General features: G+C 33.5%; 2 protein-coding genes across 2 annotated transcripts; both read left to right on the forward strand.

Moving 5' to 3' along the window:
• The first annotated feature begins 626 nt into the window (after window positions 1-626).
• SERAT1;1 (serine acetyltransferase 1;1) lies at window positions 627-2,506 on the forward strand. The gene is made up of 2 exons (XM_020371258.3): window positions 627-1,101; window positions 1,824-2,506. Exons 1-2 carry the CDS (start codon window positions 733-735, stop codon window positions 2,313-2,315), a joined length of 861 nt encoding a protein of 286 aa, XP_020226847.2. The 5' UTR covers window positions 627-732; the 3' UTR covers window positions 2,316-2,506.
• A 153-nt stretch (window positions 2,507-2,659) lies between these two features.
• Window positions 2,660-12,202, forward strand: LOC109807152 (metal transporter Nramp3.2). The gene is made up of 4 exons (XM_029273616.2): window positions 2,660-4,975; window positions 5,632-5,768; window positions 5,885-6,537; window positions 7,026-12,202. Exons 1-4 carry the CDS (start codon window positions 4,335-4,337, stop codon window positions 7,251-7,253), a joined length of 1,659 nt encoding a protein of 552 aa, XP_029129449.2. The 5' UTR covers window positions 2,660-4,334; the 3' UTR covers window positions 7,254-12,202.
• The last annotated feature ends 14,109 nt before the right edge of the window (window positions 12,203-26,311 follow it).

Consider the following 26,311-nt stretch of genomic DNA (forward strand, 5'->3'; position numbering starts at 1 on the left):
CCTTTAAAATGAGAACAAAATATTGATTAATGTTTTTAAGAAAATAATAGTATATTATAATTTTGAACTTAACTTATAATAATAATAATAATTATTATTATGATTATTATTATAAACATTATTAGTTAAATATAAATAAACTAATAGTAAACTGATACTATAATTTTAAGAAATAAAAAATATCATTATAATTATAATATATTAATAATCTAAAATAGTATAATATAATATTATAAAATAAACATAATAAAAAAGTCTCACATATATATATATATATTAAAGAATTCTTAATAAGTTATAGAGACTTATTTACGACATTAATAAATAAAAATATTTAATGACATATTAAATAATGACGTGTTTATTTACTGTTGAACATAGGTTTAGAAGAAATAGTCTGAAATAACACGAGTTAAGTAAAATTTTTTTGATTACAAATGATTAATTTTTTAATATATGTAAAATAATTTGTTTTAATATTTATAATAAAAAATAGAGAAAGTATATGAGACGAATCAAGTCTTGAACAACTTTTCTAATTATTTTATTTTATTTTTTAATTATGTGGAAATACATGTTGGAAGAACAGAAGTGAAGTGTGTATATATAAATACTTTGAGAACATCGCAAAGAACCAATAACGATTTTGATTGTTCCTTGCAGAACACTCATTTTTCTATGACTTTCTAAACCACAAAAACGAACACCATCACCACCGCAGATCACCGAGCAATGCCGACGGGTTTACCGGCGGCGAACTCCTCCGTCGCATCCGACGACGAGGGGTGGGTGTGGGCGCAGATCAAGGCGGAGGCTCGGCGCGACGCGGAGTCGGAGCCGGCGCTGGCGAGCTACCTCTACTCGACGATCCTCTCGCACTCGTCGCTGGAACGCTCTCTCTCGTTCCACCTTGGGAACAAGCTCTGTTCCTCCACGCTCCTCTCCACGCTCCTCTACGACCTCTTCCTCAACGCCTTCTCCTCCGACCCCTCCCTCCGCTCCGCCGCCGTCGCCGACCTCCGCGCCGCCCGCGAACGCGACCCCGCCTGCGTCTCCTACTCCCACTGCCTCCTCAATTACAAAGGCTTCCTCGCTTGCCAGGTCCATTTCTTTATTTCTAGGGTTTCCAATTCCGAAATCATAGTTAAAAGTTAATTAATTCGCTTTAATATATGGCCACTGTCAGTTAATTAGAAATTATAAATAATTATGAGTATGACTTTTAAGATAGGTATGGTGGTTGTATATGACAGTTTCTGATTAGAGGCATGTATGCTTAAGCTTCATCCTAAGTACTTTTAGGGAAAAAAAAAAAATAGAAGAAAAATTGAAATATAAGTTAATCTAAAACTAATTTATTCATAAGTTAAAAATAATATTTTTTTAAAAGTCAACACGAGAGAGATCTGCAAATTGGCCTGTATCTAAGTTTATTTTAATTTGTGGAAAAAATTATTTTATTTTTTCATCAGAATTTTGCTTCTTCTAGAAGTGTCAAATTGGTCTTAGATTGCAATGCAGAAGGATTAGTATACAGGAAATTCGGTATGACCTTTGAGGTAGCTATCCTTATAATGATAGTTTCTGATTAGATTGCGGTATAAATATTAGTGTGTAGGTACTAATTAGGCACGACTTTTGAGTCAGTTATCCTTATACATGATAGATTTTTCATGATAGGTAATTAGGTGTGATTTTTCTGGTAGTTATCCTTATACATGATAGTTTCTGATCAGATGAAGGTGTAGAGATTACTAAGTGTACTATTTACTGGAATTGATTATTGAGTGTTAGGGTTAATTCTGTGTGATTGTGATTTGCAGGCACACCGAGTGGCTCACCTGCTGTGGCGGCAATCGCGGCGGCCTCTGGCGTTGGCGCTGCACTCTCGGATTGCCGATGTGTTTGCTGTGGACATTCACCCGGCAGCAAGGATTGGGAAGGGGATTCTGTTTGACCATGCCACCGGGGTGGTGGTGGGGGAGACGGCAGTGATTGGGAACAACGTGTCGATTCTGCACCATGTTACGCTGGGTGGGACTGGTAAGGCTGGTGGGGACAGGCATCCCAAGATTGGGGATGGGGTGCTTATTGGTGCTGGTGCTACTATTCTTGGGAATATTAAGATTGGGGAAGGTGCGAAGGTTGGTGCTGGGTCAGTGGTTCTGATCGATGTGCCACCAAGGACCACGGCGGTTGGGAACCCTGCGAGGTTGGTTGGTGGGAAGGAAAAGCCCTCTAAGCATGAGGATGTGCCTGGGGAGTCCATGGACCATACTTCCTTTATCTCTGAGTGGTCAGATTATATCATTTGAATTTATAAGATGAATCAGTGAACGGATGAATACTTTAAATCAATTACTATCTGCTCTGCTGTTATAGAATTTTGTAATTTTATGTTTGAATTGAGGTTTTGTAGTGAATATACTCTGTTGAAGAGTGAACCTGTAAATGAGTTTAATAAGGGTATGATGATTGGTAATATGGAAGTTTTGGTTACTGCTTAGTATACTGTGCTGTGAGTGGAAATTTTGGTAGCATGCAGTATGGTAAGATATGGTGCAGATTATATAAGCTGATTTTGTTGGTTGTCACTTGTGTTACCGGGTTAGTTTTAAGCTCCAAGTTTTTATCATTGCATTAGGTGTCCAAGGATAAATATGTAATCTAGGTGTCGTCTCGATGAAATATGGTATTTTAATTTTACAGTTAGAAGTTAAAATAGAAAAAAAGTGACAGAAATGGAAAGGATGATACGAAAATGAAAAGTAGTCTATATCTTGTCCTGGGTCTGCAAAATAAAGGATTGAATGGAATCTACTGGGGAGTTGGTCAAGTGATTTCATTTTTAAATTTTTATGGTGGTATTTGTGCAATTATTAATACTGTAGTTTCACAACAGAGGATACTGACATAAATTTCTCTTCTGATTAGTGTCTAAACGCTCGACTTGCATTTGCTCTTTCTCTCGTTCACTCGCTTTGGCTTTCACTTGCTTTTTCGTTAGGCAGTTTTGATTTTGGTAATAAATCGAACGAGGTCGGTCTTCTCAATTTAATCTCACATGATGCAGCCCGACCACAACACATAATTCTCTGTTGTCTGGAGGATTAGATTGTAGGGAAGTGGATTGTACAAGAATTTGAATGAATTGATTTTAAGAAAACCATAAAATCTAATGCTTCTCGCATTATATTTTTGGAGAGAAACAGGTGAAGAATTTAGATTGATTTTTATTTCCCAGTCAAAATCACGGGTGTGTAGGAATTTCGGAAGTATGATTATTATTGACTTCAAATAAATTGATGTTAAGCAATTTATTTGTATTTAGAAAAGATATTGCATAATTTAGCTATAAAATGATTTTGACTAATAGGATATAATTACTTGAAATCTCGCATGTGTTCGAAAACCTTATGGGTGTGATGCTTTGAAACAATTGCATTCATTATCTGTAAGCTCATATAATTAGTATTACAACATAGAATCAATTTAATTTTCGAAGCAAAAATATATATAATTTTTTTTTACCCTGTAGCAAAAATAGAGTCAATTATTTTAAAATCAAACGTGACTTTTGTTGCCAAACCAAACAAGCACGCAGTTTCGTATAACAAGCCAGTAGTTTATGTTCAGTTTAGTTCGTTTCTAGCAAGCTATATAGGGTAATTTGTAAAACAACCAAATCCAAAGACTTCTCACCATTAGTTTGTATATTAATTCGATATTAAAAATTAAACTATCCAACATGGGCATCTTACATAGTTGCAATCCTAGCATTCCTACATTTGGAACGAGATTAGATCCCAGATTACTTTAAACCTCATGTTATAGTTATTTTTCTCATGTAGCAGAACATATTCATATCCGATGCCAATGAATGCAAAGAGGAAAGAGTCGAGTTTTGGATTCACTCCTTTCTCATGTAGCGAGCATGACAAATTAAAACATGCTGCAAAAGCAGGCATATAATAAAGTGCAAGAAAGTTATACTCGCAATATCTCTGTATCCTATATATTTTGCTTTGATTCTCCAACTTTTGCTACAAAATAGCGAATCAAAATTGTCTGAATTTACCATCCCCAAAATATAGCATTTTTCCGTAAATATAGCACAGCATCCCCAAGAAAACTCTCCAAAAAATAGCACGCGGTGTGCATGCATGCACGCACACACACCCCTCAATCCCTGATACGATATTGATCCCCTTGCGCAGCCATAGATAGAATCAATAATCCCACTAAATTCTCTCCATCTTCTTCTCCCATCCCAAACAACATAAAAGAAAAAAAAAAAAAGAACATATCAACAACCATAACTGCATGCATGCAACATGAACAACACTCAGTCACAACAACACAAGAACCGCGAAGAAGAAGAAGAGGAAGAAGAAAACCGGTTGCTCCAATCAGAATGCGAGACAATACCCTTGTCCTCATGCCGCTCGTCACCCACAAAGCGCGAACACGTATACGAACAACAAGAGGAAGAAGAAGACACGGACGCGGTGTATGCAGCCAAGGACAAGGTGCACATATTCGACTTGGAGTCCGCCGGCGAAGGCAGCGGGTCCACGGCGGTGCCGCCGTTCTCGTGGCGGAAGCTGTGGCTGTTCACGGGGCCGGGGCTGTTGATGAGTGTGGCGTTTCTGGACCCGGGGAACCTGGAAGGGGACCTTCAGGCTGGTGCCATTGCGGGGTACTCGTTGCTGTGGCTGCTGATGTGGTCGACGATCATGGGGCTGGTGATTCAGCTTCTGTCGGCGAGGCTTGGGGTGGCGACGGGGCGGCACCTGGCGGAGCTGTGCCGGGAGGAGTACTCGAAGTGGGCGAGGTTGGTGCTGTGGGTTCTGGCTGAGCTCGCTCTCATTGCTGCTGATATTCAGGAGGTTATTGGCAGTGCTATTGCCTTCAAGATTCTTAGCCATGGCCTTCTTCCTATTTGGGCTGGTGTGGTTATCACAGCCATGGATTGGTAAGCTTAACAACTTTTCATGTCAATGCATTGCATCCAAAATTATATTTTTTTTAACCCATGTTATTAGTACAAAGTATCCATCAGTTTTATTGATGACTAATTCTTGTCGGGAAATTTAGCTAGCCACCTTTAGTAGGATCTTTTCTCTCATTTACATTTTTTTTATACATAAGACTCGAACTCAACATTTTGGTTAAATATAAATGTTTATGTGATAAGATAAGTCTAAATAAGCCGTAGATAAACTCGTCCAAACAACCATTGATGCATGAGCCTCCCATCTAGTAGGATCTGGAGAGTGTATGCAGTCTTATCTTCTCAAGCGGAGAAACTGTTTTTTTTTTTTTAAGATTTGAAACTATAATCTTATTATTGTTCCGAGGCTCATCCTCCTTTGTGAAGGCTGTTAAATGTTTGAAGAAAGAAAAAAAATCCATGTTACTATTTTGTGTTTGATTTAAGAATTTGATAATGGAAATATAACGAACTTGAGCCAAGTTTTGTTTTATGTGTCTTTTCATTCAATTTGAGTTACGGATAGAAAAGAAGTGCAGTTTACCATGTTTAATTTTATGATAAGTATGGTGATAAGAATAATAAAAATGTTGCGGTTCACCATTTTCAATCCTGCTATTTTGTCTCTGGTTGAACAGTTTCTTCTTTCTATTTCTTGAGAACTATGGAGTGAGGAAGTTGGAAGGTGTTTTCGCAGTTTTCATTGGAACTATGGGCTTTTCTTTTGCGTGGATGTTCTTTGATACAAAGCCCAATGAAGAAGAACTAATGATGGGTAGGAATTATCTAATGCCTTAGTCTGAGCACTTTCATTTGATTGTATGATGTAAAAGTATACTAGTAGTGCTTTTCTAATGATCATATTTCTTTCCATATTGGTACTTCGTGCAGGTCTTTTGATCCCAAAAGTTAGTTCAAAAACACTTCGGCAGGCAGTGGAAATTGTGGGGTGTGTGATAACCCCACATAATGTGTTCCTCCATTCTGCATTAGTTCAATCAAGGGACATTGATATCCGTAACAAAGGGCAGGTTCAAGAGGCTCTCAACTACTACTCAATTGAGTCCTCAGTTGCACTTTTAGTCACATTGGTGATCAATCTATTTGTGATAACTGTTTTCGCTAGGGTGTTCTATGGTACAGAACAGGCCAAAGGCATAGGGTTGGTAAATGCTGGGCAATATCTTGAGGAGAGGTATGGAGGAGGCTTCTTTCCAATTCTCTATATATGGGGTATTGGTTTATTAGCAGCTGGCCAAAGTAGTACCATCACTGGCACATATGCAGGCCAGTTTATAACTGAGGGTTTCCTTAAGCTCAATATAAAGAAGTGGTTGAGGGCATTGATCACTAGAAGTTGTGCTATTGTCCCAACAATGATTTGTGCTATTGTTTTCAATACATCAGAAGGTTCATTGGATACCTTGAATGAGTGGCTTAATGTGGTCCAAGCAATACAGATTCCTTTTGCACTTATTCCACTTCTTACTTTGGTGTCCAAAGAGGAGGTCATGGGGACCTTCAGAATAGGGCCTATAGTAGAGGTAAGATGTCTACCCAACCCTTCAGCTATTTTTATCGAGAGTTATTAATATAAGAGTCATGAATAAATTTTTTCAAAAACATTTCTAGCATAGAAAAATAGAAAACATAAATCAAAACTAACTTATACATGAGATAAAAGATTTTAGAGAAGATATTCAGAGAACTTATACAAATTAGATTATATATAAGTTAGTTTTAGTCTATAAAGAAACTTATTTCGTTTTTCTTTCTTATTTTACTTTCCTAAAAGTGTTTTCAGAAAAATTTATCTAAACAAGTAGTAAAGCTATGAAGATTTTAGGTTAGATAGGATTCACCGATTTTAAATTCTAATTTTGTTGCAGCTACTGTACATGCACAAAAAAGTGACTAATGTTAAGTATTTTCACAAACCAACATATGAATAATTTCTAATGTATTTGTTTGTAAGTTCCAATGGTAAATAATTTCCATACTTATCTATAACTTTGTTCCTTTTATGATGTAGAGAGTGTCTTGGAGTGTGGCTGTGCTGGTGATATTGGTTTATGGATATATGCTACTAGATTTTTTCCTGGCTGAAGTGGATGGGCTGTTGTTTGGTTTTCTAGTATTCTTTTGTGCTGCAGCATGGATTTCATTTATCATATATTTGGTTCAACACAGTGGTGCCATTCCTTCAATGCTGTTGAGGTCCCCTAATTCCAAAGGCTTTTTCTCTCTTAATGGGAACTAAGCTTGCAAATCCATATCATTTTTTGGGTTAAAATGAAAAAAATTAATCATGTTGTCAATTTTGCAAGAGGTACCGTTTTCCAAAATAAAGCATAGGTTCAACAGATAACCGTCTCTGAACTTGGAAAAGGAATGCAAGTCCATTCATTGATCAGCTGAAAGAAATTATATACTTTGGCATTGTCTTCACTCAAGATGCACAAGATGAAGGTACATGATGGTGATATAAGAAACTTTTACTAACTAAGCTCAAAATTATTTTGTACAGAAATTAGGAAAATCTACTTGATTATAAGTTGAAGTAGCTTAGGATGTAATATATATAGTCAAATAGATATATTTTTGTGATATAATTGTATGAACATTTTGGAGTTGTACTAGTCATAACCTAAGAAATACATTTGCACCATACACTGAAAAATGGCTTTAATTTAGCCAATAAACTGTGTTATCCTCTCATTTCACCTTTGTTGTTAGTTATTATTTATTTGATTTTATCTCAATGGTCTACACCGTTTCTTTTAATGTATTTTCAGTTCTACTTTTGCGATAATTGGGAATGAAGTCGTTTTCTTTTGGATTATTTAAGGGCAAGGTACATAGTGGCATTAATTCTAGGGGATATGCATAAAAAAATCCTAAACTTTATTTTGAGATAGCCAGCTACCTCTAACTAAGAAAGTATAGTAGAGGTTCACAACTTTCAAGGACTTGCAAATAGACACTTTTGCTCTCTTAATTTCTTTATAATACAATAAAATATAAGACAAATAAAAATGTACAAGAAATGAAATAAAAGAGATTTAAAAAATGAAATAACGTGAATAAATTAAAGTTCATTATCATTATACATCTGTGCCTATCAGAGTTATTTAATGATTAATTTTTTCACTAAAATTAATACAATTAAGTTCTTGACACATGATATAATTTTCACTCCTTTTAATTTAAATAATGATTATTTAAAATTAAAATTTTATTTATTTATTTGTTTTGACTATAAGTTTATAAACATTATTAGGATCATCGTGTCTAATGTATTGTTCATTGTGACACTTGTTGGCCCGTCATGATTAAGGGAAGAAAGTGTTTATAAATTATCTTTGACTTCGACTACTAAGCTACCCTTAGCTTAGATTTCTTAGTGATGTGAGACTTTTAGTTATATCGAAACAAGCCTCCTAATAGAGGCTAAGGAGCAAGAGTGGCCTAGGCCCTTCTTTTAGCACTAATGTTTTGATTGTCAGTCCATTAACATCGATAGAGTCATTGCGTCCGAAGTATTTTTCGCTAATGATAGTTAAGCTGTCATGATTTTCAACTTATTTAAAAGACGCCTTTGTTGATTAAGGAGGGATAATTTTTATATATAAAATACTCATTGATTCCTCAATGATATGAGACTTTTTAGACATTACCAAAACAAGCCTCCCAATCGAGGCTAAGGGGGCAATGGTGGCTTGGATCTTTCTTCTAGCACCTATGTATCAACTATAAGTTCGTGAACATTGTTAGGCTAATTATGTCTAAAGTATTTTCTGCTTTGACATTTATTAGATCGTCATAGTTTTGTTCTTGAAAAGGCACCTTGATAGGTTAAGGAAGGAGGGTGTTTATCAACTACCCTTAGTCTCAATTCTTAAACGATACGAGACTTTTAAACATACTAGAACAATTTATTTTTATCAATATGATTATATCAAATTTGATTTTTCTTTCAAACCAAATACTCCTCTGTCTTCTTCTCTAAAGCATTTTATTTGTTCATCACCATATAATTTAAGATTCATTTTGTTCCCATCGTTCTTGTAACATATACGTACACTTACTATTTTCCAAAAATTGTACATATAAGCGTGGGATAGCCAAATTTGGCTTGGAATTGTTGTTATCCTACTATTATTTATACGTCATAAATCAACAAAAAACCTTTATTTACGTTAGAGACAAAAGGTTACGATAATTAGGAACCATTCATTAGAGTTGGTCTAATGTAAAGATATTTTATACAAAATTTTAGATTTTAACTTTGTTACCTTGGATAATCTTCCAAAGATCTAGGAGTCCAAAGCCACAACAACCTCGGAGGTGCGTGATCTAAAGGTTCTTACTCTTGATGAACTTCTTGGAGCTTTGCGAGTTCATGAAGTTCACTTGAACAGTAGAGACCATCTTAAAGCTAACGAATCTGTTGCTTTGAGAATTGGGGAAACCAATAAGAAAGAGATAAAAGGAAGGCTTTGATGGTTGAGTTTGAGCCTAGTAACTCAGATGATAGTTTTGAGAACTCAGAAGACAATGAGATATCTCTCGTGTTTAGAAATTTCAAGGACATGATGAAAAAGAAAGGAAGACTGAATAACTTCTACAAGAAGAAAGATAGGTTTAAGAAACCTAGTCAAAGGGTCAACAAAGAAGTAATCTAATATGAGTATAAGAAGCCCGAACACATGAAGGTTGAATGTCCTACACTCATAAAGTGATGTATTAGTAAAAGAAGGCCAAGAAAAGCTTGATGACCATCTAGAAAGATTTGGACAACAATAGTAACAACAATTTAGACAAAGAGAAAGTCAACATCTATCTAATGGAAGATGTTGACTTTGAATAAGATGATATAGAGATTGAGACAAATTCTAATTCCAACTCATGTTCATATGCTTCAGATGAGGAAAATATGTCTTATGAGACTCTCCTTGCAAACTCTCACAGATCTCTCTCGAGTATAAGAAATTAAAAAGAAAAATGAAAGATTTTACAAAATGAGAATGATAAACTCAAGAAATACAAGTCAGACACTATAAGATAGATACAAACTCTAAAAAAAAAGATCATTAGTAGTGTTCTAGCCAAGATTACAACATTAGAGGTTGAAAATATGCAACTCAGGAAGGACCTGGCTAAATTTGCTGATGGCTCTTCTAAATTAAACATACTTTTAAAACGTAGAAGATTTCTATTAGACAAAAGTGGTCTTAACTTTGATCTTGGATCCGAGACATCTCAATCCAAACCTAAGATTGCTTTATGCAAGGCCAGTGAAAAAGGAGGACAAAATCTAGGCCAATAGAAAACCAAGCCTAAGGGTATGGGTACTAATAGGAAATGACCTAAAAATATTTGGGTACCAAAGTCATAGATAATTTCTATTGTAAATATCCTTGGTTGGAAAAATGATTCACACTGGTACCTGGATACTAGCTACTCACGACACATGATAGGAGAAATGTCTATATTCGTAGACTTTCATCCTCATGAAGAGTCCATCTCCTTTGAAGGAAGAGAAAAAGGAAAGATAAAAAAAACTTGGGCATGTCAATATGAAACATATTTCAAAATTAACCAAAAAAGGTTTAATAAAAGGACTACATGATGTTTCATGGAAAACTCACCTTGTTTGTGAAGCATATCATAAGGGGAAACAAATCAAAACATCTTTTAAATCTAAGAAAGTTGTTTCCACTTATAGATCCTTATAATTGTTATATATGAATCTATTTGGTCTTGCCAAAACTTTAAGTATAGGTGGTAAGAAGTATATGTGTAGACACTAGTTTCTGTCTGGGATGAGAATCCAAAGATGGGAAGCTTCTAAAGCGAGAGAAGTGACCTTCAAGGGACCTTGAAGACTCTGGGATGCATCGAGATGGAGTAGGATGAAGTTTCATGAAAAACACATAGAAGGGGGGTTGAATATGTGTATGTGTGAACAAAGGCATTTTGAAAACATTTTCGCAAGGGACTCATTCTTCGTCTAGTAAAAATGTTATTTTGAACGCTTAGTGTTTGCTGTGCAGATTTTGCGTCTGAAAGTTTATCGTCTGCACAAGAAAAATGATTCTTAAACAAAAAACCATTCTTTAAGATAGTAAGTTAAACATGTGTGGTTTTCGTCTAAAAATAGTTATAATGGACGATAAGCATTGGGCGAAATTTTTAGTGTCTTAAATCAACTAAATAAGAGTACGTCTGAGACATATAAAAATAGTGCAAGTATTTTTATACTGGTTCGCTCAAACTGAGCTATGTCCAGTCTCCTTTAATTGAAGGGTTCCACTAGATATTCAATAAAGTACAAGTATTATTTATTCAGCCGCTTCAGGCTCGTAGCGAGTATTATAGATCACCCAAGTCACGACTACTCCTGATCAGCCAACTTCACTCATTGGTTCTAGTATTCTTTAATCAGCCTTTTCAGGCTAGTATTGAGTATTCTAGACCACCCAGGTCACGACCACTCCTAGTCTGATGGAGAAGGTAAGGAGGAGTGATGAATGTTCTTCTCCTTAGCTCTCCTTATGCACGGATCTTCTTCAAGGAAATAGAAACCAACGTGATGAACACTAGATGGAGGAGATTCTCGGATAGGAAGAAAGCTTAAGCCTTGGATGGAAGCATCCAAGCTTAAGGTGCAAGGGAAAGCTCACTTCAAAGAGGAGGAAATCCTAGAAGGGTTCCTAAGGTGAAGCTTTCTCTCATGGTGACTCTTGAACGAAATTTGGCTGAATAAGCTCTCAAATTTCATTATTCTCAAAAGTGAATACAAAGAGTGGAAGAATCACTTAAGTAGGGTTCCAAGTGTGCAACTTTGGGCGCCTAAATCCAAGGCTACATGTGGCGCCCAAAATTTGAATTCAAACTTGAAATTTGAATTCAAATTTTGGCTCCCATGTGCTAGTCCGAAAATTTAGGTGCCTAGATGCATTTAGGTTTGATTTGAGAGTTATTTAGGGTTAATTTGAGTGGCACATGTTCAGCCACCCATGGTGCTAAACATGTGACTCAAATGTAACTTAAATGACTTCCAAATTAAACCTAGTTTAACCTAATTTACCTATTTAAGTAATTCTTGTATATTCCTAATCTAATGACCTAAATACAATGGTCAAACAAATACAATGGAAAGGAAAAATTACAAGAATGAAAATGAGCCCAATATTGGGTACCAAAAGCCCAAAGGCCCATGAAGCCCAAAACTAGGCCCAACAAGCCTAAAACCTAAAATGCTACTCTATGTGGTCCAAAATACAAGACCAAAATATATGATACCTATACTAACATGATGTATACAAAACATATGAAAATAGCTATAACAAAATATGGCCCATGAAAAGTTCAACTTGGGCCTTCCCAGGCCCATCGGGCCCATTGGGCCTTGACTGGCCCACACCTTCATGTCTAACCAACTCCTCTTGGCTCCTTCAATATGTCACCTCTTGCCTTCCTAGGCATGATTCCATCATAGTCCCAAGTATTCTCAACCACTCCTAGTTTGTCAACTTCACTCGTCGATCCTAGTAATCTTTGCTCAGCCACTTCTGGCTCTCAATGAGTATTATCGACCAACTCCTGGCCCGCTAACTTCACCACTAGCGTTAGTATTCTTTAATCAACCACTTCTGCCTCTAAGTGAGTATTGTCAACCAACTCCTAGCCCGCTAACTTCAGCACTAGCGCTAGTATTCTTTAATCAGCCACTTCTAGCTCTTAGTGAGTATTCTTTTACAAGCCTCTCCAGGATTTTACAAGTATTCTTTCCCTAACCTCTTCAGGCTTTACATATGGTAACTAAATAGGTTTGTTTTGAGTGTTTGGGTTACTCTCATAGAGAGGGTACATATGTTTGTACACTCACTAAGGTATGCAACCTTAGTCTTACAAGGATTGAGTGTGGTTTACTCTCATAAAAAGGATACAAAGATTTCTACACTCACTAAGGTTCATGTTCCTAAGTTACACTTAGAACTCCTTAGTCTACAGAGATGGATACACTATGGTAGATTTGACAGTAAATGCTCTTTCTCTGGTTTCATTGCTTTGTGGGCTTGATATCACTTTTTTCTTGTCTACGCAAAAGCCAACCTTTCAAGGTTTGAAGTGATGATCTATATATAGTCTTGTAGAATTTTCCCGTTGCAAGTGTCCGTTGAAGTAGATGTAGTTGTTCATGACTAGTTTGATCTTTCATTTAATGCTCAAGATCTTGCATTAAATGTTGCTTCTTGTTCATGGACATTGCGTGAAGTCTTCTTCGTTTTGCATGCAGTAGTGTCTGAATTTAGTAGAGACCTAAGAGCCTTTTTGTCCTTTTCTGATTGCGTAGCTGTAGAGGTGTTGTCCTTATCTGAAAAAGTAATGTACTTTTTTTGACACATGCATGCTTTTTCTTTTGTGTGCTTTTCTTCTTCTTCTTCTTCTCTTCCTTTAATCACGCGATTGTGTTGAGAGCTTTTATATGATCGTAGACAATGCCTAAGTAGTCCTTTGAGACTTGATTCTTTAAGTGCTTTCATGGCTGTCTTCGTCTGCATCTATCGGTCTATATGCGTCTCAAGTGGTGATCTTCGTTTGAGCATTTGACATTAATGCTTTGACTTCTTTTGGTCTGGTCAACATTGTGAATGGACAGTCTTTGTTTCTGTTTGGAATGCTTTTCAGTCTGTGTTGTCCTTTGTCTGATGTGCAGTTGACTTTCTCCTGATCTTTGACTCATGCTTCGTCTAATTTCTTATGTTGCACTTGAGGTTGTCCTTGACACACCTTTGTCTGATATTAGACTCATAGTCGTTTGGTGCACATATCAACCTTTATCTATTTAGTTAGCTTAATTTGTTTGATTTTCATGAGTTGCGTTTCCTTGAATGTTCTTCATCTAAGTTGACCATTTGACTACATCTAATGTTTGTATGGACTTCATCTGATGTTTAACCCATTTTTGTCTTGTTCTAGATTTAGCCTTGTTTTGGTCTTTCGTCTGATACTTCAAGGTTTCGACTAGTAGTAGGCTTCGTCTAGTGTTTGTTGAATGTTCTTCCTTCTTTGATTAGGCCTAATCTTGTTGCTTGACCAACTATCATCTGATTTTCTTGTTTAGTTCGTCTAGGCTTCGTAGATCTTGTATTTAATGCATTTGATCTTGCATTAAATGTTTTCTTGCCGAATCTGTGTTACGTGATGTCTTTTGTACCGTTTGTTCACATCTATGTCTGAATTCAATCATAACCTAGGCATATCTGTACTTTCCTGGCATTGTAGTTGCAAAGGCGTTGTCTTTTGCTGAATGGTAAGTGTACTTGCTCTGACACATGTAGTTTTGTCTTATGGATGCGCGCTAGTCCATTTTTCTCTTCTCTCTTATTTTATTTTTGATGACTTCATGTGTTCTTCTAGGAGTGTGGATGATAAGCAGTACTTCACGTTGTGACTTAGTAGACTTTAGATGCATTTCATCATTCTTCGCTTACGTTTTGAAATTTGAGTCTCCATCTAGGATGCTTCGTCTTAGATTGTCCATCGTCTGTGGTCTTGAGGTTTCATTATTTTCCTTCTTGTACTTGGATTGGTTTCGTTTGATCTCTTCATCTGATGCCTTGTAGCTTTTACCCTTTATCTTGGTTTCTCATGCTCTGTTCTTTATTTTGCGTTGTGTCTATGTTGGGAAGGAAAGATTGAATTTACTGTAATGCAAAACTTGTAGTTTGTGGGTAGCTTTGTCTTATGTTTTTATCCATCTTTTGATCAGACTTCATCTGGTGCTTAGCTCAATTTTGTCTTGATTCTGGTGTAGAAAGTGGTACATGCATATATTCTATTCTTCAACTTGCCTGTACTTATATTTTTCTGAAACACTAACACACTCGTTAGAAATAACAATATGCATTATATTTGTCTCATTCAAAACCTTGCTAGCACTAGTGCAAAAATTGGATTTAAAATCGAAGTTTTAAGATCGGTTACCTTGTAACCGATCTTAAAAGTGACGCGGTGACAATTTTGTAAATAATATGAACACTTTTCTAAAACTTCCATTCTCATTCTCTTTAATCTTTCCCTCCATTCCTTTTTTTACTCTTTTACACTCTCATTTTCTAAAGTCTCCAATAAGGTAAATTTCGTTATCGTTTTTGTTTTTGTTTTCGTCTTCTCATGCTCTTCTTGTGTCTCTTTTCGTCTTCCTATGCTCTTCTCTTGTCTCTATTTTCGTTGTAGGATCAATTTTGGGTAAATTTCTAATATGGAACGGCCCGTTCTGCAAGGATCACGACCCGTTCTGAAAGGAGAACGGGTCGTTCTCCTTTGAGAATGGCCCGTGCTTCAGGGAGAACGGCTCGTACTGAAAGGAAACGGGTCATTTTGATGTCTGTTCTGAATTGGTTAAACTATGCTAGAACGGCCCGTTCCACACTATCTGATGGAAATCTAATCCCCAAGGATCCCTTTAGAAGAGGTAAGACCAAGAAGGGTGAAGGTTGAGCTAAGGAGTCTCCATTGTATATACATTGTATAGTTTGATTTCTTGTACCTTGTATATAGTAGATACTTGTATAGGTGTATTTTTGTCTTTGTATTTGTGAGGCACTTTATTTCCTTTTTAGTAGCTATTGAATATTGTTTCTAGGGTAGGTTACTTGGGCACTTTGACTCCATTTAACCTAACCTAGAAATACATTCTTTTCTTAGTTTTCTAGTAGTAGGATTGGGAGTGGCATTAGCAAGCTAGAGAGTGCCATTAGCAAGCTAGAGAGTGTTACTAGCAATTTAGCCAAAAGGTGGTCCTAGGCTAAAATTTACATATTGGACTCATTTTACTCCTAATTTTTCATAGATTTGATTTAGCTAGGTTCCATTCACATTGGATGAACCTAACTAAACCAAATTATCAATTTCAAAACCGGTTGGAGTAAATTAAGTCCAAAGAGCCGCCCACCTAGATGTGTTCACACTTGTGTTCACACTTGGCCAAATAACTTGGTTCTTCTCAAGCTTGGAAGCTTGAAGCACAAGCTTCTCCTTAGCTAGCTTACCAAGCAAGCTAAGTGAGGAGCTTGCTCTCCAAGCCTCTAGACCATGGGTGGTTAGCTAGACCTTACCATGGCTCCTAGTGAACCATGGTTAAGACTAGTTTACTCTCCAAGCTTCCTACTCCTATATTTTCGTTTTTCCCTCTTTGTAAAACACTTTTGATGTATTGAGAATTCATTTTCTGAAATTGAGTTCAGATTTTCTCTCTTCCAAAAGTCCCTAAACCTCTTTGACTGCATCCAATTCTCTTATCCCTTCCATAGAAGAGTGTGGTGAGAATTGAAGGGGCTTATCTCTTCTTCAAGGAGTGGCGCCTCTTGGGAGAGTTTCTCCACCAATCGTGGTGGTCTTAAGGCCTCCTCCTCCATAGGAGACCTTAACCAAGCATAGGAAGAATCAAGGAGTTCAAGATCTAGGGAGGAGCTTGAAGGAAACTCAACATCAATCCGGGTCTCCAACAAGTTTTCCATCACTATCTTTTTAGGCCTTTTTAACAACCTGGAACGGCCCGTTCCAATTTTTTTTTTTTTGCAACTAGGACTTTTAAGATCGATTATAAAACAACCGATCTTAAAAGTTAACTTTTAAAATCAGTTATTTAACTGATTTTAAAAGTCTAACTTTTAAAATTGACTCTTCTAAAATCAGTTACGGAACCGATTTTAAAAGTTGAAAATAATTGATTTTAAAAGCCTTTTTTCCACTAGTGTGGGAATTGCTTCATCTAACTTAACATAGGAGGCCTCCAAAAAACATTCCAAGGGTCAAACAACCAAGAACAAAGCTTAGAGGCACGAGAACAACCGTTTTGGTCACGAAAACACTCGTTCCCATGATTAACCAAAACAATCATTTTCAAGGTGAGTATGACCATTCCAATATGAATGTTTCCATACAAAATGAGGCTGAGAATAGCAGTTCCAAGGGGATAACAACTATTATATGCCCTTGACCTCTATTTAAGCATTTAATCACCCTCATTTAAGGGGGGGATCCCATTTTCTCAATTTTGGGCATTCTTTCTCCCCCTTTACTCCTTTCAGAGAACTTTGAGTAAAATAAACTCATTGAGAGCTTGATTAAGAGATCTCTAGTCCCTTTGGTAGAGATGTCAGAGTTTCTGTAGTCTAGAAGCCTTTATTGACTGATTGAGAGGTTCTTGTAGAACAAGAAGGTCGTCGCAAAGCACTTTCAATCTTCTTCTTTTTCTATAAAAACTTGCTTTGGAGGTCCTAAAATCTCTCTCTCTCTCTCTATTTATTGCTTTAATTGATCACTTTCCTGAGATTAGAGCATAATGTAGCTAATTTGTTATTGTATACGTATAATTATGGGATAAAAATATTAATCTTTGCTTTGCTTTCACTAGTACAAAAATGACTTTTAAAATCGGAGTTTTAAAATCGGTCATAAGGTAGCCGATTTTAAAAGTGACGCGGTGACAATTTTGTAAATAATGGCATTACTTTTAAAATCGGCTACGTTATGACTGATTTTAAAAGTCTCTGACGCTACTTTTAAAATCGGCTATCAAATAACTGATTTTAAAAGTATCACTTTTAAAATCGGCTATTTAAGAACTGATTTTGTATGTAATTTTTAAAATCGGTTCTTAAATAACCGATTTTAAAAGTAGCACTTTTAAAATCGGCTATTGAACAACCGATTTTAAAAGTAGCATCAGAGACTTAATCTACTATCTACGCTCCCATTCTCCCCCTAGCTCCATTCTCTACTCTTTGACTTCAATAGTTCATATATTCTTCTCTTTACTCTCTCGGGCTCTCATCTAAAGTGTGCAGTTTCTCATTTTCTCGGAAGAATACAACATCAAGGTAACATTCTCTGTGCAGTTTCTCATTTTCTCGGAAGAATACAACATCAAGGTAACATTCTCTTCTCATGTCTCTTATTTCGTTGTTGCTGGGCGAATTTTGAGTTTGGAACGGCCCGTTCTGCTTGTAGAACGGGTCGTACTGCAATCAGCACGGGCCGTACTATAATTAGCACGGGCCGTTTTGGGGCCGTTCCAGACTAAAGTTCAGTTTTACATCTTAGTTACCTATTATTATTATCCTCTTCAATCTTCTTTTCATTCTTGGTCTCACTCTTACCCTCTTTGATTCTTCTATTTTAAATTTATAGTCCTTTTTTAATTTAATATATGTTTATTCAATTTTACGTTGTTAAGTGTACAAAATTTAGTTTTAAGTTTTATTAACCTTGACATCATACACATTCTTGATTAGTCTTGGTTTCTAAATTACAAATTTCAATTACATCATCTAGTAGATTATATTGCATATGGAAGGGGTTTTCCTTGTGGGTAGGTTCTGAAAATTTCTTATGTGATCATTTTTTATTCCATTCTTATGATACAATCATCAAATGGAGTAATAGATGATAGTTTTATTATTAAAAAATTCATCAAGGGATTGAAGTTTGTTATTCTTGAATGGAACAACATTCTTATGATACAAACAGAACGGGCCGTTCTAAGGCTGTTCCAGACTAAAGTTTAGGCATTTTGTTGCTTTTTTCTAACTTTATTTCTAACCTTGTAGATTTATCCATAAATTGAGTGTGGATAAAGGGAATGATCACATTTATGGATTTTTGGAACTCGAGTTAATCCCAAAAATTGGGAACAAGACAGAAGAAATTCAAGCTTACATCCAAAATTAGATGTCTGACTCAAATAAAAAAGTTTACTTAGTTCCTTACTTTTCTAAGTAAGTCTATTTGTATATAATTGATTATAAATTTTTTAAAAATGTATTGTCTATTACTGATAGTTTCTCAATGCAGTGCTCATTGGCAACTTCTGATTATTTTTCCTATGGACAATATATCTGTATGCATTTGTTCGATGCACAAACCTCCTCCTGCAGACTTTAAACAATTATTAGATAAGTAAGCTGTTTTAAAACACTACAAGAAAAATGATTATTATCTACAGAATATTATCTACGGACTTTTTTCCGTAGATAATGTTTAGTTATCTACGGAATATTATCTACGGAATTTTTTCCGTAGATAATTTTTAGTTATCTACGGAATATTACCTACGGAATTATTTTCGTAGATAATATTTAGTTATCTACGAAAATTTCCGTAGATAACTTATCTACGGAAATTTCCTTCCGCAGATAAGTTATCTACGGATTTTTCCGTAGATAATTTATCTACAAAAATTTCCGTAAATAACTTCACACATAGATAAATTTCGTAGGTAAAACATTTTATTTGAAATATCAATTAACATTTTTTTATTATCGTTTCATTTTAATTTATTGTAAAATAATTAAAATATTTAATTTAGCATCATTAAAAAAATAATCATTATAAGATTTAATTTTTTTAAAATTTAATTATTTATTATAATACTTTTAGTCACCGTATCGACCAAAAAATATATTTTTGATTAAAATATATTTTAAAATTTAGTTAATTCATTATCATATTTTAAAATAAATATTTTTAAAATTGTTATTAGATAAGTTATCTACGGAAATTTCCGTAGATAACTTATCTACGAAAATTTTCGTAGATAACTTCACCCATAGATAAATTTCGTAGGTAAAACATTTTATTTGAAATATCAATTAACATATTTTATTATCGTTTCATTTTAATTTATTGTAAAATAATTAAAATATTTAATTTAGCATCATTAAAAAAATAATCATTATAAGATTTAATTTTTTTAAAATTTAATTATTTATTATAATACTTTTAGTCACCGTATCGAGCAAAAAATATATTTTTGGTTAAAATATATTTTAAAATTTAGTTAATTCATTATAATATTTTAAAATAAATATTTTTAAAATTTTTATTAGATAAGTTACCTATGGAAAAATCCGTAGGTAACTTATCTACGGATTATTCCGTAGGTAATGTATCTATGGATTTTTTCGTAGGTAACTTATCTACGGATGTTTCCGTAGATAAGTTATCTACGGAAATTTTCGTAGATAAGTTATCTACGGAAATTTCCTTAGATAACTTACCTACGAAAATTTCCGTAGATAACTTCACTCATAGATAAATTTCGTAGGTAAAACATTTTATTTGAAATATCAATTAATATATTTTATTATCGTTTCATTTTAATTTATTGTAAAATAATTAAAATATTTAATTTAGCATCATTAAAAAAATAATCATTATAAGATTTAATTTTTTAAAATTTAATTATTTATTATAATAATTTTAGTCACTGTATCGACCAAAAAATATATTTTTGGTTAAAATATATTTTAAAATTTAGTTAATTCATTATAATATTTTAAAATAAATATTTTTAAAATTGTTATTAGATAAGTTATCTATGGAAAAATCCGTAGGTAACTTATCTACGAATTTTTCCGTAGGTAACTTATCTACGGATTTTTCGGTAGGTAACTTATCTACGGATTTTTCCGTAGGTAACTTATCTACGGATTTTTCCGTAGATAAGTTATCTACGGAAATTTCCGTAAATAAGTTATCTACAGAAATTTCCGTAGATAACTTATCTACGAAAATTTCCGTAGATAACTTCACCCTAGTTAAATTTCGTAGGTAAAATATTTTATTCGAAATATCAATTAACATATTTTATTATCGTTTCATTTTAATTTATTGTAAAATAATTAAAATATTTAATTTAGCATCATTAAAAAAATAATCATTATAAGATTTAATTTTTTTAAAAATTTAATTATTTATTATAATACTTTTAGTCACCGTATCGACCAAAAAATATATTTTTGATTAAAATATATTGTAAAATTTAGTTAATTCATTATAATATTTTAAAATAAATATTTTTAAAATTGTTATTAGATAAGTTATCTATGGAAAAATCCGTAGGTAACTTATCTACGAATTTTTCCGTAGGTAACTTATCTACGGATTTTTCCGTAGGTAACTTATCTATGGATTTTTTCGTAGGTAACTTATCTACGGATTTTTCCGTAGATAAGTTATCTACGGAAATTTCCGTAAATAAGTTATCTACAGAAATTTCCGTAGATAACTTATCTACGAAAATTTCCGTAGATAACTTCACCCATAGATAAATTTCGTAGGTAAAATATTTTATTCGAAATATCAATTAACATATTTTATTATCGTTTCATTTTAATTTATTGTAAAATAATTAAAATATTTAATTTAGCATCATTAAAAAAATAATCATTATAAGATTTAATTTTTTTAAAATTTAATTATTTATTATAATACTTTTAGTCACCGTATCGACCAAAAAATATATTTTTGATTAAAATATATTGTAAAATTTAGTTAATTCATTATAATATTTTAAAATAAATATTTTTAAAATTGTTATTAGATAAGTTATCTACAGAAATTTCTGTAGATAAGTTATCTATGGAAATCTCCATAGATAATTTATCTATGGATTTTTCTGTAGATAAGTTATCTACGGAAATATCCGTAGGTAACTTATCTACGGATTATTCCGTAGATAAGTTATCTACGGAAATTTTCGTAGATAACTTCACCCGTAAATAAATTTCTTAGGTTACATATTTGTAACATCAATTAACATATTTTATTATCTTTTCATTTTAATTTATTGTAAAATAATTATAATATTTAATTTAGCATCATTAAAAAAAGAATCATTATAAGATTTAATTATTTTAATTTAATTATTTATCATAATACTTTTAGTTATCGTATTGACCAAAAAATATATTTTTGATTAAAATACATTTTAAAATTATTTATGATTAAAATATATTTTAAAATTTTATTTAATTCATTATAATATTTTAAAATAAATATTATTAAAAATTGTCATCTTAAATTTTTTATTTTTATAAATTAATTGATGATAAAAAAAATAACATACTAATATATGGTTTTAAATTTGATATGAAAATATTAGGATATAATTAGATAAGATTTTAAATTAGTATTTTATTAATGATTGAAAATTTAAGATTATAATTTTAAAATATATATAAATTATTATTTAAACTTTTAAATTTATAATAATTAATTTAAATTGTATCATAATATTATTTTTAAATAGAAATAAGTAAATTGTTAATTATACAAGTAAGTATATTTATAAATAAATATTAATTAAATATAATATAATTATTATTATTATTGGTAATATAATTATTATATATATTTTTATATTTTTATAGCGGTCTGAACATACCAAAATGAGAGGGATCCAAAAATAGTATAAGTATGAGATTGTACTTAAATGAATTAATTTGTACTACTTATACCGATAACATGCATTAGCTCTTCTGTAGCCTATCTCATAAGAACTCTACAGTTAAGCGTGCTTGACCTGGAGTAGTATAGGGATGGGTGACCTTCTGGGAAGTTTCCAGAAAATGTGCAATAAGGACAAAACATGTTGAAAAGTGAAGTGTAATGAAATAGCATCCTTGAGAGGCCAAATATGAGGGTTATTACTTTAATAAATTTATTAAAATTAAATAAAAATTTCCTGAAACGAGTTATCTACGGAAAATTCTGTAGATAACATTATCTACAGAAAAATCCGTAGATAACATTATCTACTGAAAATTCCGTAGATAACATTATCTACGGAAAATTCCATAGATAATGTTCCGTAGATAACATTATCTACGGAAAATTCCGTAGATAACGTTATCTACGACCATTTTATCTACGGATTTTTTTCCGTAGATAATCCGTAGATAATTGACATTTATCTACGGATTTTTATGTTTATCTACGGATTTTTCCGTAGATAATCTTGATTTTTCTTGTAGTGAAAAAACTACTTTATTTTATTTATCATTACATTTTATTTTAAAATATAATAATGATGTCCTTTTATCATTAGGGCTATGGAAGGATACCATATACTCAACGGTTCAAAGTTGAAGAAAAAAATGCTTTGGGTCTCTCTTAAAGTAAGTTATTTTAGTAATGATATTTTTTCTAAGGTATTTTCTTTTGAATTACCATTACTTCTAAAATTGTTTTTTATATTCTTTTTGTAGTCTCATAAGCAAAAATGAAACTATGAGTGCATATACTATGTAATGAAGGCAATGCATATTATTGTTGATTCACAAATAGTATCTGGATGGACTGAAGTACGTTTTAGAATTTTAAAATTTTTTATTTTAAGTTTGCATTTTATCATGTTTTAAGAGTTATTTCTAATTGTTCTAAATTTTCTTAACAGATATTTATAGATCGATCACCATTGTCGCTAGAAGATATAAACACCATTAGGGAGCAATGAGCTACATTTTTCATTGAAACATTGGCTAGCTACGAGTTATGTTTATAGTTTTACTCATTTTGTAGTTTAGGATGCATCATAATTTGTAAGTTACTTTGATTACATATATGGTTGACATTTACCAACTCTTGTCATTTGTATGTAATTTGATCTATTAAAAACATATGAATTTTTTGGTATTTTATTAATTTGCAGGTTTTTTTCAGAGATCCTTCTAAAATAAGTCAAATATTTTAAAAAAAATGTCCCACTTTTTAAAATCGGCTCTTTTAAAAGTAAAAAATGACCGATTTTAAATGTGTTTTTTCCACTAGTGTTTGTTAATAAGTACATCATAGGGTACTAATTTAAGGCGTTGTGGGGTCCCTAACACCTTCCGCACATGTAATTGACCTCCTTACTCAACTCTGATTTCAAAAATCATTTCTTTTTTTGATGTTTTAAGCAAAATATCAGTGGCGACTCTAAGAACCTTTTTTTTTTTTTAAATCATTGACAGAGGTTTATTTTGGTTATCACATTCAAATGTCGATAAGATTTATAAATAAAAGTCAAACAAGCCATCTAAAAGAACTTAACTTTTTTTTAGGTCGGGTTCCGACAGTATGAATTTGTCATTATAGATGACTATTCTAAATACACATGTTTACTTCCTAGCCCATAAACATAAGTCTTTCAAAGTATTTGAAATGTTCTATAAACATGTTCAAAATGAAAAAAAGGTGTTTGCATATTTGTCATAAAAAATGATCACAAAACTGAATTTAAAAATGATCTCTCTAGCATACAAATTTCTCATATAGAGGCACTCATATTATATGATTACACATTTAAAATATTCAAATGACACTCAATTGTCACTAGCTATCTCTCATGTAATACTATATAGATCAACATATTGCCTCAAAAGAAAATAAAATATATGATCACCAATATCTCTAAAAATATAGAGTAAAATGTTTATTACTACATAAATTGATGCACACTAATTTATATAATTTATATTTTTTGTTGGATAAATCTCATCTCATTCATAAGAATTAATATTGACAATTAATTCTTCTCATTATTGAAAAAATCTCAAAAATTAATTTCCTGTATCATTTTTCAATGATGTCTCATACATATGTATTCACTTCCATAAATAAAAAGAATCTCGAAAATTAATTACTTACAGTAAAATGATGTTTTACAATTTATTCTTTTCACTTTTTGACCACACAAATATAAAAGCATTTTAATGTAAATTAGGTATGTGTCTCATGTTTCAATAATATATATAACATAAAAAAAAAATTACATAAATCATTTAAATTATATATTATTAAATAAAATAAATTTAAGTAAACTTTCTCTTAAATATATATTAAGACCGATGATTGCATTTGCTATGCTCATTCATCGAAAATATTCGGACAAATAACATTTTGCCAAGGATTTTAAAACTGAATTTTCTTAACTAATCATAATAATAATTAAAATTCTATCCATAAATTTCAATTGATATGTAACTGTGAATCAAGCAATTAATAATAATTATTGTACCTGTCTCAAGGGTACACCAAGTCTTCTCGTATTCTGAAGGCCGAACGAGTACTCCGATCCAACGCAAATGAGGGGTTGGTACCTGCAAAAAGGCACTCCAACGCTCAAGTCAGGATAAGCACCAATATCGAGAGTAATTAATGAACAGTGACGTTACCTTTTGACCTGAGCTATTTATACTGACATTTATGGGCCCTGGACCCCATGGGCCCTGCAACGTATTTACCGTACCAGGTAATACATCTTAATCATCTGATTAACCCCTAATCACGGGTTAAGAGCAATGAGTAATGATAGTTCGGTCCTGGTGGCCGATTGCCGTTCGGCCACCAAGTACTGCCATTCGGCGGCCGACCGGCGGTGGCCGAACGCCCCTACCCGTACACTGCCCCCCAGCCTTAATGGAAGGTGAGGCTTCCTTTGAGGGTAACAAAAGACAAGTGTTGGAGGAATGTGAACGGGTGCACTACTGTAACCGTTGGATCTGAAGGATCTAACGGTTACATATAATTTAAAACTTCAAATTTTCCCGCCTTTTTGAGCTTATAAATAGGTGGTGTGGTAGGGCCAGTCACACGCGTTGCTCTCCGCCGAATTGTGATAGCTAAAGATTTCCTAAGCCGATCCAACAAACGATTGTGTTATTCCGAGCAAATTGGTAAGTTTTTTGTAGCCATGGCTACTACTTCTTCATCCTCTTCGGCAAGCAGCTCTCGGTCGTCGTCATCCGGGGGGTCCTCGTCCAGTGATTCGAGTGATTCGAGTTCTAAAGCATCGTCGTCTCCTGTGAATGCCGAAAGGCCAAATCGGAGTGGTTCTGCTTCGGGAGAGGCATCTACCAGTGGGAGTGAAGAGATTGAGAAAAAACCAAAGCGAGTATCGAATCGCCAGCGATACGGTCCCTCCGAAATACCTGGATACGAATGGGTAAACGGGGAGGTTACTTCCTACTACTCCCGATACCGAGATACAGATATGATTACGAGACTATTGGACTACACCAACTGTTTGAACTTTGATGCTACTGAGAACCCATACCCGATTGGCGTTCGATCATGTCGGAACAATGCGTCCCCAAACCCCGACCTGGTTTGCCTTGATCAAAGCGGTGCTAGAATGGAGTCATTTTACATGTATGACTGCCTTCTTCGGGATCTTAAAGTGAAACTTCCGTTTGATGAGTTTACCATGGGAGTATTAAGGATATTGAATGTTGCACCGACGCAGTTGCATCCGAACAGTTGGGCACAGTTACAAGGTTTCAAACACTTGTGTAAGTGCGTCGGTATTAAGCTTTCTCCAATTCTTTTTCTGTATTTCTATTCGTCTCGGCCTACCATATTAGCGAAGTGGCACTCTCTAAGCCGAGTGAGTGATCGCTTATTATTGGATAGCTTCACCTCTTCATACAAAAATTTCAAGGCCGGATTTTTTCGAGTAACCATCAGGCCGAATGGGAG

The sequence above is a fragment of the Cajanus cajan genome, chromosome 5 (assembly GCF_000230855.2).
Source record: "Cajanus cajan strain Asha chromosome 5, NIPB_CcT2T_4, whole genome shotgun sequence".
NCBI lineage: Eukaryota > Viridiplantae > Streptophyta > Magnoliopsida > Fabales > Fabaceae > Cajanus > Cajanus cajan.